The sequence below is a fragment of the Cricetulus griseus genome, assembly GCF_003668045.3.
Source record: "Cricetulus griseus strain 17A/GY chromosome 1 unlocalized genomic scaffold, alternate assembly CriGri-PICRH-1.0 chr1_1, whole genome shotgun sequence".
Classification (NCBI taxonomy): domain Eukaryota; kingdom Metazoa; phylum Chordata; class Mammalia; order Rodentia; family Cricetidae; genus Cricetulus; species Cricetulus griseus.
Window position 1 is genome coordinate 215,937,344 of NW_023276807.1, and position 14,275 is coordinate 215,951,618.

Here is a 14,275-nt window from a genome sequence, read left to right on the forward strand (position 1 = left end):
TGATTTTGTATGACTTCACAGTGATGTTGTATGCCCAGAACATTGATGTTGTACCCTCAAAATGACCTTGACTTTGTATGGCCTTAATGATTCTTACTGTCACATGACTTGGAGCACCCGTCATTGACTTGTGTGCTATTACAATGACTTTTTCTTTTATAATTACTTCATGCGCCCCTCACAATAATTCTTTGAAAGCCACACTATGATGTTTTATGACCTCACAAGTAAATCTCAGGCATATCAATTTGGTGTACCCTCACTAGAACTCTTTGTGACCTCACATAGACTGTGTGTCACTTTCCCAATGACCTGTATGCTTTCACAATGACATGTCTGCAATCACAATGACTCTGTTTGACACTCACAATGATTCTCTGTCATTGTCAAAATGATTCAAAGTAAAGGTCACAATAACTTATTGTCACATATGCTGTGATTCTATTTGTTTTTACAATTCTGTGTGTGGTGTCATGGGACACCACAATGCCCCTCTGTGCCCTTCACTATGACTCTCTGTCTCCCTCATAATGACTTCTGTATCCTTCCAATAATTATGTGACCTCACAATGATGTTGTGTACCCCAAATATTGACTTTGTAGCCTCAAAATGACCTAGTGTTCCTTAGCCTTGACTTTTTATGGTCTTTACAATGATTCTTAGTTACCCTCACAGTGACTTTGAGCGTTTGTATCATTGACTCATGTGCCATCACTATGACTTCCTGTTCTTTCTCAATGACTTTATATGTCCTTTGCAAGGATTCCTTGTGACCCACACTATAACTTTTGTGTCCTCAAAATGACATCCTTCACATTCACAATGTCTTCTGTGATCTAAAAGTCACATCAATGTATGCCCACACAATGACTCTGTGTGACCTCATAGAAACTCTGTTTGACCTGCACATTAAATTTTTGACCCTCATAATGATATACCCACCCCCATAATTGCTGTATGACATACATAATGACTCTCTCTGATCTTCATGATAATTCTGTGTGATGTTTACAATGACATATTGTGACACTCAGAATTTTTTTGTTTGTCCTCAGAATAACTACATGTGACCTCATATGAGAATGTATGTTCTCACAATGTCTTCTGTGACCTTTACAACTCACTTTGGTGCTCACAGTTACTTATTTGACATTCAGAATGAATATATTGTCCTCACAATGACTCTGTGTGGTGACAATGTTTTTTTTGTGTCCTCTTAGTGAGGCTGTATACCCTTACATTGACTTTATGTGCCTTGCACATTTACTTTGTGTAACTATCACAATGACTCTGTGTGACCTTCATAATAATCTGTGATACTTCACCATGACCTTGTATGCCCCTCACAATGTCTTTTTGTGATCCTTACAAAAATGTCATATATAGCTGGGTGTTGGTGGCGCACGCCTTTAATCCCAGCACTCGGGAGGCAGAGGCAGGAGGATCTCTGTGAGTTCGAGGCCAGCCTGGTCTACAGAGCAAGTGCCAGGATAGGCTCCAAAGCTACACAGAGAAACCTTGTCTCGAAAAATCAAAAAAAGTCATATATAATTCATAATAGATTCTTGCGTCCTCACAAAGGCTATTGTGCACTCAGAATGACGCAGTGTGCCTAAACAATGGCAAAGTGTGCCCACATAACAAACCTGTGTGTGTCACAACAACTCCATGTATCCATTGTAATGACTTGGGATATCTTCATTACGATGTGTGACCTTATTTTTAAAAAAGCCTCAGTGGATCTTAACAATGACTTTTTGTGTTATCACAATGACTATGTGACCTCACAATGTTTCAGTGTCATGTTCACAATAATTTATTTTGGTGTTGACAATAAATCTATGTGTCCTCATACAGACTATGTTTGTCCTTCACTCTGACACTCTATCACCCTCACGATGACATTGTATGCCATTACAATGTGTCTCTGTAATTTTTCCAATGCCTCTGTATGACTTTCAGTATTTGATTGTATGCCCTTAAAATGTCTCTAGTTGACATTCACATTTATACCCTGTGACACTGGTAGTGACTTGTGTGCTCTCACAATGACTTGTATCTTCAGAGTAAGTTTGTGGATCCTTAACACTGACTTGTGTGTCATCACAATTCCTTCTTTCCTTTCACAATGATGTTGTACACCCCTCACATGATTCTTAGAGAGCCACACTGTGACTTCATGTGACCTCACAATGACATCTTGTCTACTCACAATGTTTTATGTGCCCTCATAGGGATTCTGCATGCCCACACTGTAAGTCTGTGTGACCTCACAGAGATTCTGTGTGATCCTCACAATGCCTTTGTATACCATCACAGTGACTTGTCTGCCCTCATAGTGACTGGGTGTAACAATAACAATGACTTTGTCTTACTTTGATAAGGACTTTCTGTGATGCTCACAATGATTTATTGTCATATACACTATGATTCTGCTTGCTTTCACAAAGACTTGGGTGACATGCCCTCTCGGTGACTCTGTGTGACCTTCACAATGAATCTAAGTGACTCTCATTGTGACTTGCAATTACATTGTGTCCTCAATGACGTTGTATGATCACATAACCACTCTTTGGGCCCCTGTTGTCTTTGATAGGGTTTCTATTGCAGTGACAAGACACCATGACCACCGCTCCTCTTATGAAGGAAAAGCATTAATTGGGGTGGCTTACATTTTCAGAGGGTTCACTCCATTAGTATCATTGTAGGAAGCAAGGCAGCAGGCAGGCAGACATAGTGCTGGAGAGGTAGCTGAGAGTTCTTATGTCTTGACTCTCAGGCAATAGGAAGCAGTATGAGCGTCACACTGAGTGAAGCTTGAACAGAAGAGACCTCAAGGCCCACCCCCACCTTGACATACTTCCTCCAACAAGGCCACACCCAGTCCAACAAAGTCACACCTCCTAATAGTGCCACTCCCTTGGGGGTTATTTTCTTTCAAACCACCACACCTACCATTGATGTTTGCCCTTACTATAACTTTGTCTTCCCTCACCACGACTTTGTAAACCTTTCACAATGATACGTTGTGACCCTCGCCTTGAGTTTGTATGCATGTCCTCACAATGACTTGGAGTTTGCTTGACCATGACACTGTGGTCATAATGTTTGTTTTGTGACTTTCACAATGACATCCTGTGTACTCACAATGATTTCTGTCCCTTCAAAATGACTTTTTGTCCACACATAGAATTTGTGTCCTCACAGTAACTCAATTTGATCCGCAAAACGACTTTGTGTCCTCTCACAATGATTTTGTTTGACTTTCATATTGGCTGCTTATGTTCCTCTTAAAGACTTGTGTGTACTCACAGAGAGTTTGTGTGCCTTCACAATAATTTTATTGACACTTAGCATTTACTCCTATGCTCTCAAAATGACTTTGTCTTTCTTTACATTGGTTTTGTATACAGTTCACAATAAATCTTTGTGATCCTCCCAGTGAGTTTGCATGCCCTAACAATGACATTCTGAGACCTTCACCCTGACATTATGTACACTCAAAATTATTTCTGGGTCCTGATAATGACTCTGTTGCCTACACAATGACTCTGTGTGACTTCACAGTGAGTATGAGTTTCACACTGACAGGTCTGCCTGCATAGTGACAATGGCTGACATTCACAATGATTCTCTGTGACCTTCACAATGACTGTGTACTCATTTGCAATGGCTTTTGTTGCCCTCACAATGTCTTTTATACCATCACAATGACTGGTTTTCTGCTCAAAGACTGTGTGACCTGCACAATGACTTTGCATACTCTCACAATAACTTATATGACCTCATAATGGCATCGTGACACTTACCATAACCTTGTGTGACTTTTACAATTATTTGTATGATGCTCACAATGATTGTTGTGAAGCAGAGAATGTTTCTACTTCCCTCAAAATGACTGTGTGACCTAATATGAGTACGATTACCCTTACAGTGTTTTTTGTGCCCTAATTAATCAATGTGACATTTGCCATGAAGATGTTTGCCCTCAAATAACTCTTAGGACCCTCACAATGATTTGTGTGTCTTTCAGTGGTGTTGTGGGACCTCAGTCATATGCCCAGACATTGTCTGACCTTTGCATAACTATCACAGAGACTCTTTGTGACCCTCACAATTATGTTTTATGTGATTCAAAAGGACTTTTTGTGCCCTTACAATGATAAATGTGCCCCCAGCTTGATGCTATATGCCCTAACAATAACTATGTGCCCCCATAGAATTACTCTGTGTGTCATACGATCTTCCTAATGATTTTGTAAACATCTGATTTTTTTTTTTTTGCTCTTATATTGTCTCTGTGAGTCCTCAAAAATCCTGTTTGACCTTTCAATGACTTGGTGTCCTCATAAAGATTCTTTGTGAGCTCACAATATTTCTATGTGTTCACAATGACTTTTTGTAATGCTCACAATTCTTCTATGTGTCCTCATAATTAATGCACATGCCCTTCACTCTGACTCGGTATGAGCCTCACCATGACATTGTGTGTGTGCCTTCACAATGACTTTTTGTGATAGCCACAATGACTCTGGATGACCCTCACTATTTGATTGTGTGCCCTTAAAATGACTTTAAGTAACCTCCACAATAAATCTCTGTGAGCCTCATATGTCATGTTTGCCCTCACAATAAATAGGTGTGTCCTAATAATGAATTTTTGAGTTCTTAACATTAACTTGGATGCAATCTCAGATATTTTTACTCATTCACAATGATTTTGCCCTTCATAATGATTCTTGAGACCCTCTCTATGACTTTGTGTGAACACACAATGACATCTTGTGCACTCACAATGTCTTTTATATTCTCATAATAACTCTCTGAGTCTACACAATAACTCTGTGTGACCTCCCAGAGACTCTGAATGACTTTCACAATGACTTTGTATACTATCACATGACTGGTTTGTCCTTATAATGACTGTGTTTAACATTAATTTTGTATTACCTTCACAAAGATTGTGTGTGATATTCCCTATAAGGTTTTCTGCCTTCAAAATGACTCTAGGTGACCTTCACAAGGACTCTCAGTGACCTCACAACAAATTGTGTACCCTCACAATAATATTTTGTGTCCTCACTATGATATAGTATTTCTTCACAACGACTTTGTACAACCTTCAATGATCCTTTTTGACCCACAGTGTAACTTTGTGTGCCCTCATAACGACTATGTGCCCTTCCCAATGACCCTTTGTGACTCCATGTGACCTTCATGATCACAAAGTCTGCCTGCTTCTGCCTCCTGAGTGAGTGCTGGGATTAAAGGCATGTGCCACCACTGCCCAGCTCAAAATGTTTTTATGTACATTTGCAATGACTATGCCAGACCTCATATGAGTTTGTGTGCCCTCACGATAACTCCATGTTTGGTGTAACCTTCACAATGGCTTTCCATGGCCTTCATAATGACTAATATCGAAACACAATGACTCTATGTGACCTTCACAAAATCTCTTTGTGACCCTTCAAATGACTTCTATGCCTTCACAATTACTATGTGTGACCTTCACAATGATTTTTTAATGCCCTCTCAATGAATCTGTGTGCCCTCAAATCCTCAAAGGACTATTTGTGCCTTTCTAAGAATTGTTTTACTCACTATGATTTTGTCTGCCTTCACAATATGTTGTGAGTCCTCACAGTGACTTTGTGTGACATTCACAATGTTTCTTTGTTCCCTTCACACACCCTCATACTTACTCTGTGGGTTCTCAAAATCACTATATCTTTCACAATGGTTTTGTATTTCTTCACAATTATTCTATATGCTCTCACAATGACACTGTGTGCTCTCAGAATGTCTAGTATGCCCTCACAATGATGTTATAGGAATTCACAGTGACTTGTGTCACCTTCACATGGTTTTTTTGAACTATCAGAATAATTATGTGACCTTCACAGCAAATCTGTGTGATCTTCACAGTGACTTTTTGTAAGCAATGATAATGACCCTGTATGATGTTCACAGTGGCTCTGTATGATATTCAGAATGACTTATTGTGATGCTCACAATAATACATGTGCCTTCACAATGCTTTTCTTTTGAGGGGGACCCTGTGGATGGTCATAACAGGCAGAGAAGTGAATCCTGAAGAGGTGAAATGAAAACTTGGTTCAGATTGACTTTGTCATTCTCACAATGACTTGTGTACTCTAACGATGACTGTGTGTGACTTTCATGGTGATCATTGTGTTTCCCCACAATAAGTTGGTCACCTTCACAATTTCTTGTGTGTCCTCTCATTTACTCCTTGTGTCCTTACCACCCTAGTTGTGTCCTTCACAATAGCTTTGTGTGTACTACAATGATACTGTGTGCCCTCATAATGATAATGTAGGCACTCAGAATAACTTTTGTTTTTTTTGGTTTTTCGAGACAGGGTTTCTCTATGTAGCTTTGGAGCCCATCCTGGCACTCACTCTGGAGACCAGGTTGGCCTGGAACTCACAGAGATCCACCTGCCTCTGCCTCCTGAGTTCTGGGATTAAAGGCATGCGCCACCAACATCCGGCTGCACTCAGAATAACTTGTGTGCCCTCATAATTATCCACCGAGCCTTCAAAATGACCATATGCCTTCACAAATGGTCGTGTGCCTTCACGAGGACTCTATTGACCTCCACAATTACCCTGTCTTTCACAATGACTTGTGTGTGTCCTCATAGTGACTCAGAGTGCCTTCACAGTGATACTTTGGGAAACTCATAATGAGTCTGTGCCCTCATCATAACTTGTGTGCCCGCATAATGACACTGTGTACCTCCACAAAGCCTTAGTGTAACCTCAACAATGGTCAACAATGGTTTTGTGTCCCTTCACAATGACTCTGTGATCATCAGTGACAGTATGATTTTCACAATGACATCTTGTGCTTTCACAATATACCATCATAATGCCTCTGTGTGCTCACACAATGGCTTTGTATACTCACAGAGACCCTATGTGACCATCACAATAACTCTTTGTGACTCTCACAATGACTAGTGTGCCCTACTACCAAGCCTTTGTAACATTTATATTGGTTCTGTGTGACCATAACAATGACTGTGATGTTCAGAATGATGTCATATGCCTTCACAATGACTTTATGTGACCTCACAATGAGTATGTGTGGCCTCACAATAACCTTGTGACTTTCATAATGGCAGTGTGTATACTCTCACAATGACTTCTGTACCCTCACAGTAATGTTGTGTGCCCTCATAATAATTCTTTCATCTTCACAATAACTGTGAATAACTTTCATGTTCATTTTGTGTGCCCTGACAATGATTCTCTGTGCTCTCACAATGACCTTCAAAATACTGTGTGTGACTTTAACAATAGTTCTTTGTAGCCCTCACAATGACTTTTTGTGTTCTTGCCTTAGTGTGATGTACATTCACAATGACTTTTGGATGCTCACAGTGACTTTATGTGACCTGAACAACTATGTCGAACCTTCACCGTGTTTTTGTGTACTCTCACCATGACTCTCTGCGACCTCATAAGACTCTGTGACCTTCACAATGATGGTTTACAACCTTCACAACGACTCTGACATTCGTGATGACTAATAATCTTCACAGTGACCCTCTTTGACCTTTACACCAACTATCTGATCTCCACAATGACTTTCTTTGTATACCCTCACAAATTTTGTTTTGTTGCCCTCAAACTGACTATGTGATCATCACAGCTTCTCTTTGTGGCCCTCAAAATGCCTTATGTGCAATCAACATGACATTGTGAGTCCACTTTTATGACTCTTTGTGAATGTAACAACGACATTGTATTCCATTCACAATGACTTGTGTAACCTCAGGCGACTCTGTGTCTTTGCAATGATTCTGTGTGGCCATAAGTTTGTGCATGCTCACAATGAAGGTGACCTTTAAAGTGATTTTGTATACCCTCAAAATGAGTCTGTATGACATTTACAATGACATCTTGTGACACCATGATCACTTCTGTGCCCTTATGCCTCTGTGTGCCTAAGCAATTATTCTGTGTGCCTTAAAACTGACTATATGACCTTCACAGTGACTTCAATACCCTCATAATGACTTTGTGTGATGTTAACAACAACTTACTGTAATGCTTGCAATGGTTTTATGTACCCTCACAATGACTTTACCTTATAATGTTTAATGTGTGCCCTCACAATGACTCTAGGACATCCACAAGAACTCAGTTTGATGCTCACAATGACTCTATCACAAAAATTTTGTGTACCTTCACAATGACTGTGTGAAATGAACAATGAATCATTGTGATAATCACAATGACTGTGTGTGTCCTCAAAACAATGACTATTTAGTGATCTTTATGCCCTTATAAAGAGCCTGTGTGTCCTCACATTGAATCTGTGTGCTCTTACAATGACTTTCTGACCTTAACCAATGACTCTCTGTGGCCTCACAATGGTGGTCTTATCTTCACATTGACTCTGTGTGACATTCACAACTCTGTATGATCCTAAAAATAACTTTGTTAGACCTCAAAATGTCTCTGTGCATTCCTAATGACTCCCCATGACTTTTTATACTTACTTGTGCACCTTCACTGTGACTTTGAGTGACCTCACAATGACTTTTGTAGGCTCTTCACACTGACTCTCTTTGACCCTCACAATGGCATTGCATACCCTTCCCATTTTTTTGTGTGTCATCACATTGACTTCTGTGCCCTCAGAATGATCCTCTGGGTCATCACAATGACTCTGTATGACTTTCAGAAACACTGTGTGCTCTCTTAATACTTTGTGTATTCTCCCCAAAATGGCTTTGTTTACACTCAGAATAATTTGTATGTGTCCATGATATTTCTGTGTGACCTCCACAATAACTTTGTGTGCCTTCACAGTGTGTGTGTGCCATCATAATAACTCTGTGTGATATTCAATGACACTCTGTGATCTTAACAATGACTTATGTGCTATCATAATGACTTTTTGGGCTCCTGACAATGAACTCTTTGTGATCTTTACAATGATGTTGTAAGCCATTTGCAATGACTTTCTGTGCTATCACAATGACTTATGTATCTTGAAAATGATTGTATGTGCCCTCAATGACTGTGTGTCCTCACAATGATTATATGTGACATCACAATGATACTTTGTGATCTACACAATGACTTTTGTGCACTATGATGTGTGTGACCTTCACAGTAATTTTTGTGTGCTTTCACAATGAATTTGTGTCTTTCATGAGTTCTTGAGTGATTTCACAATGAGTTTGTGTCCCCTCACAATGATTCTATATGTACTCATTATGACTGTGTGACCTTATAATTACTATGTGTGTCTTCACAATGACTGTGTGTGTGTCCTCATACTTTGTGACTTTCACAATTACTCTGTGAGCATTTCACAATCTCTTGTGTGCCCTCACAGTAACTTTGTATGTCCTCACAATGACTCATAGTGCCCTCACTGTGAATTTGTATTGACTTCACAATGAATGTGTCTTCACCGTAATTTGTGTGCCCTCATGACTCTTTGTGGTTTCACAGAGCCTCAGTGTGACCTTCACAATGACTTTGTGTGCCATCACAATGACTCTGTGTGATGTTCACAATGATTCTTTGTGATACTCACAATGACATTGTATGAACTTCAAATGACTTGTATGCCCTTCAGAATGACTATATGTGCTACTCACAAGGATACTGTGTGATCTTTACAATGATATCATGTAGCCTCACAATGACTTCTGTGTCCTCATACTGACTCTTTGTACCCACACAAGGACTTTGTATCCACACGGTGACACTGTGTGACCTTAACGACTTTTGTTATTCCCCCACAATATGCTATGTCTTCATAATTCTTTGTGTAATGCACATGCATTTTGTGTGACCTTAACAATGACTTTGTGTGAGATGCATAGTGACTCACTATGATGCTAGCAATGATTTTATGTACCCTTACAATGACTATGTGTGACTTTACAATGAGTGTGTGTGCCCTTACAATGACTCTGTATGAGTCACAAAATTACATTATGATCTTTCTCAAAGACACTGTGCTATCTTCACAATGGTTTTGTTCACCATTACAATGACAATGTGTGATTTCACAATGACTATGTATGACCCTCACAATGAGTTTTTGTGACTTCACAATGATTTAAGTGTCCTCAAATGAATCTCTATGATCTTTATCATGACATTATACCCTCATAATAAAATTTGACTGTGACTCTGACAAGGACTCTGTTTGGCTTCAGTGACTTGTGTGACCTCACAATGACCTTGTGTGCCCTCACAATGATTATGTCTGACTTTCACAATGACTGTGTAACTATCACAATATCTCTTTATATGACCTTGACAATGACTCTGTGTGATCCAAGCAATGACTTTGAGCATCTTCACAATGACTTTAGGTGTCCTCACAATGAATCTCTGTGACCTTCACAATGTCTCTGTATGATTCAAGCAATGACTTTGTGTGCCCTCACAATGAGGCTGTGTAATCTTCACAAAACTCTTTGTGACCTTCACAATGACTTGTGTGCCCTCAGAAATGCTATGGGCCCTCATAACAACCTCACAATGATTCAGTGTTCCCTCACAATGACTCTGTACTCCTTCATGATGACTCTGTGTGACCTAAACAATGACTTTGAGAGCTCACAATCACTTGTATGTCCTCACAAATGACCTTGTGTACTATCACAATCCATGTGACCATTACAATTATTTTGTATACCCTACAATGTGTGACCTTCACAATGACATTGTATATCCTCTCAATGACTTTTGAGCCCTTACAATGACTATATGTGATGTCACAATGACTTTGTATTCATAATTACTGTTGGTTTTCATTATGAACATTTATAACTCTGTGCCCTCACAATTACTCTGTCACTTTTACAATAACTTTATGTATCTTTATTACGACTTTGTGTGACTTTCACGATGACTTTTTATGGCCTCTCAATGACTTTGTGTGCCCTCCCAATCCTTTGTGTTTCCTCCAGATGACTTTGTATGCCTTCATAGTAACTGTACTTCACAATGACTGACTGTGTGCCTTCCATCACAACTTTTGGTGACCTCAATGATTTTATGTGTCTTCATGACAGTGTGCCTTACAACATGAATCTCCTTAATCTTCACAATGACTTTTTGTGATCTTGTAATGACTTTGAGTGCCCTCACAAATGACACTGTATGCTCTTTACAATGACTCCTTTTAATGCTCACAATGACTTTCTGTGACCTTCACAATAACTTTGTGTACATTTACAAAGACTTCTGTGCCTTTGCAATTATTCTGTGTGAACCCCAGCAACCCTCTTTACCTTCACAATGACTGTGTGTGATCTTTACAATGACTCAGCTTAACCTTCACAATGACTGTGTGACCTTCGCGGTGATTTATGTGCCCTCACAATAACTCTTTTTGGCCCTTACAATGACTCTTTGTCCTCTGTAATGGCTCTGTGTGCCCTCACTGTGACTTGTGTGTCACTCTCCATGATACATGACATTCAGGTGAATTTTTGAAGCAAGCAAAATATAACCACAACCACAAAATTATTTTGACTTGACACATGACTAAGAATAACAAGTATCAATTTTATTCACAATTTTTAAAAAGCATTAAAAAAAGGTTTGTATTGGAAAGCGATAACTTACAATTTATAAATTCCAGCATTAAAACAGTTGTGATGATATCTAAGCTGATATAAACTATCTTAAAAGCAATGATTGTTTCTTTTTTCCTTTTCTGTTCCTTTTCTTCTGACACAGACAGCAGTGTTTATCATAAGTAACAGCAGCAGTAACTCTTGTAGAAAACCCCGCAATTCAAAATATATTCCATATATTCAAAATAGAAAACACATGACTTGCCCTGAATGATCCAAAAATCCTTGTCTCCATCTTGTCCTTGTTTCTGCCATGTGAAAGGTATTGCTGGTTTCCCCTATGCCTAGATGCCTCTCCAGACCAGTGCCTGACATCAGCACTCCAGCTCCCATGTAAACAGCCTTGTAAGATGTTCCAATAACGAGAGTGCAGGTTGCAGTTTTCCCCTCTTGTTTAGAGTATAAAATATAAAACACTATTGCATGTTTCTAGAGTGGCCAGCGGGAGGAGTCTGCCTTTCTGATGATAATCCAGGATCTTCCAAATGCAGCATCAGATGAGATCAATTTTTAACCCTCAGCATTTCTCTTCTGATTGAAAGTGAGGTTTCGGGATTCGGGGCCAAAGTCTCGATTCCAATCCCGTGTCTGTCTTTGAAGTCCATCAGGGCTAAGCATGTGGAAAATATATTCAGGTTACACAAAGGAACGCAACCCTGCTGGCTTTGATCATCTCTGTCATAACACAGATGATTGGGTTGCAAACATGGCACACACATGTGTATTAAGAGTAGGCCATTAAGGGGAGCTCGGCTTTCATCCTCATGGTTACAAGCTGGTTAAATCCTAAATATTTTATCACTTTCCTAAACACAGACTCACATAAGGGTTGGGGACACACAAACAAAATGCCAATAGGTTATGACTGGGCGCCTCGTGGACATGAAAGCAGATATGGACTACCATGGAACACTATGGCAGTGTTCTTCCTACATCTGGTAAAAGAACAGATGTCATGGGAAGCAATAGATATGGATAAGCCACACATCAAAAGCTATGATAATGAATAGAGAGAGGTCACAGGAAGGGGGCTCATTAAATTCTATTCATGTCTTACAAAGAGAGAAAACTATAGTGGGAAACAGAAGATGAAAGACTCTAGGAAGACAGCATCTCAATGATTGGTTTCAGGGTTGGGTAAAAGAGCCCGATTTAAGCAGGGCATCTTCAAAACAGATCTGCTAGTGAATTCTATCACCCTGATTGATGCTCATAGATCTAGCTTTTTAAAGTGTAAAAGTAACAGAACAACAGACAAGGGTTGAAAGGCAGAGGCCAAATCTGATAACATAAGTTCAAACTGGAAACCAAGCAAATCCTGCTCAATGAAGCCATAGGGTAAAGATGAAAAGAAAAACTAGTCCTAGCTCTTTCTTAGCTTTAGAGACTGTCTGGGAAGAAATGCCATCATGGAAGAATATGGAACACCTTACAGAACACCCCCACATAAGAACACCATGAGTATTACAAAGCCTTGGTTAGATACATGGCACCAGGGAGCCTGTTGACTGTCTGTCAACCACACTTTTCCACATCTGGTTCTAATACACACTGGATTCTCACGAAGGACCCTTCCGTAGCACACTGGATATGCTGAAGCCTTTCATATAAGCTTGGGTGCAGATTATACTATGTTTATAAATATTTCCTTTCTATATGAGAAATCTGGGCCTTGTAAGCTCAGTACAGGGGCAGACCTAACACGTTTCTACAGTCAGCAATCCTAGCACGCACAGCCAAGCTTCAGGATATGCATAGTAGGTGGTTTGCACAGTAGGGTAATGCCCTTTCCTTTTCTTCCCCTTGTGCCATAGTCTATCTACATTCACAGCCAAATTCTATAACCCAGGCCTCCTCTCCTGTCAGTTCTGTCACACACTGGGGTGGGGGTGGGGAGCAAAAGAGCTGCTCATAACAGATAGGCCAGTCAACTTCACCAAACTACAATTTAGGCAGGGCTACAAAGCTCCTTCAAACCACTGATGCGTACCACTCTGCTGATGACAAAGTCGCTTTTCCTCAATAGAAATCTCCAGAGCTCCACCTAAAATCTAAGAAAGGAATCTGCCACAGCTTTACCATAGGGTAATGGGTTGTTTCTGAAAGAGAATGTCTATGAAAGTTTATATGCTGGGACTCGTGAAACCTCATTCACCATGAACATCAGGAAGAGCCAGGCTGGGTCCTACCATTCCCACAATTTCGCAGGCAGCACATTCCACCCATCGGTCCTTCAAATTGCCCTCAGCTAAAGTTCTTGCTTGGGGAAGAAGTGCAGGTCCTGCGGCCGCCTACGGTCTCTCCTTGCTTCTCACTGGGGTTTCAGCTTACAGCTGGTCTGGCTCAGAAGCAACTGGTTGAAAGGCTGGAAATGCTGCCAGCTTGGTTCAGATTATTATTGCTTCCAGAAGCCATAGAAGGTCAAGACTGCTCAGTCTGTAAGCCTCAACACAGGCGTGTCCACAGCCACACCTCCACTTCAGGAAGATGGCCTTCAGGCATCCTAAAACAACAGAGAAAAGGCTTAAAAAAAAAAAAAAGGCATCTTCTATGTTAAAGCTGCTTTGTGGTTATTCTAAAACTGATTGTAAATAGCTACTAAGAGTAGTATCACATACTCAAGCATC

At 40.0% G+C, this 14,275-nt stretch overlaps 1 protein-coding gene across 2 annotated transcripts in view; it reads right to left on the minus strand.

Moving 5' to 3' along the window:
• Positions 1 to 11,557: 11,557 nt before the first annotated feature.
• Positions 11,558 to 14,275, minus strand: part of Tnfrsf19 (TNF receptor superfamily member 19) — an 81,761-nt gene continuing 79,043 nt past the window's right edge. For both annotated transcript variants that reach the window (XM_027390402.2, XM_027390399.2), the window contains exon 10: positions 11,558 to 14,151. In XM_027390402.2, coding sequence (XP_027246203.1) covers positions 14,143 to 14,151 — 9 coding nt within the window. In that variant the 3' untranslated portion in view covers positions 11,558 to 14,142. The remainder of the gene's footprint in view (positions 14,152 to 14,275) is intronic.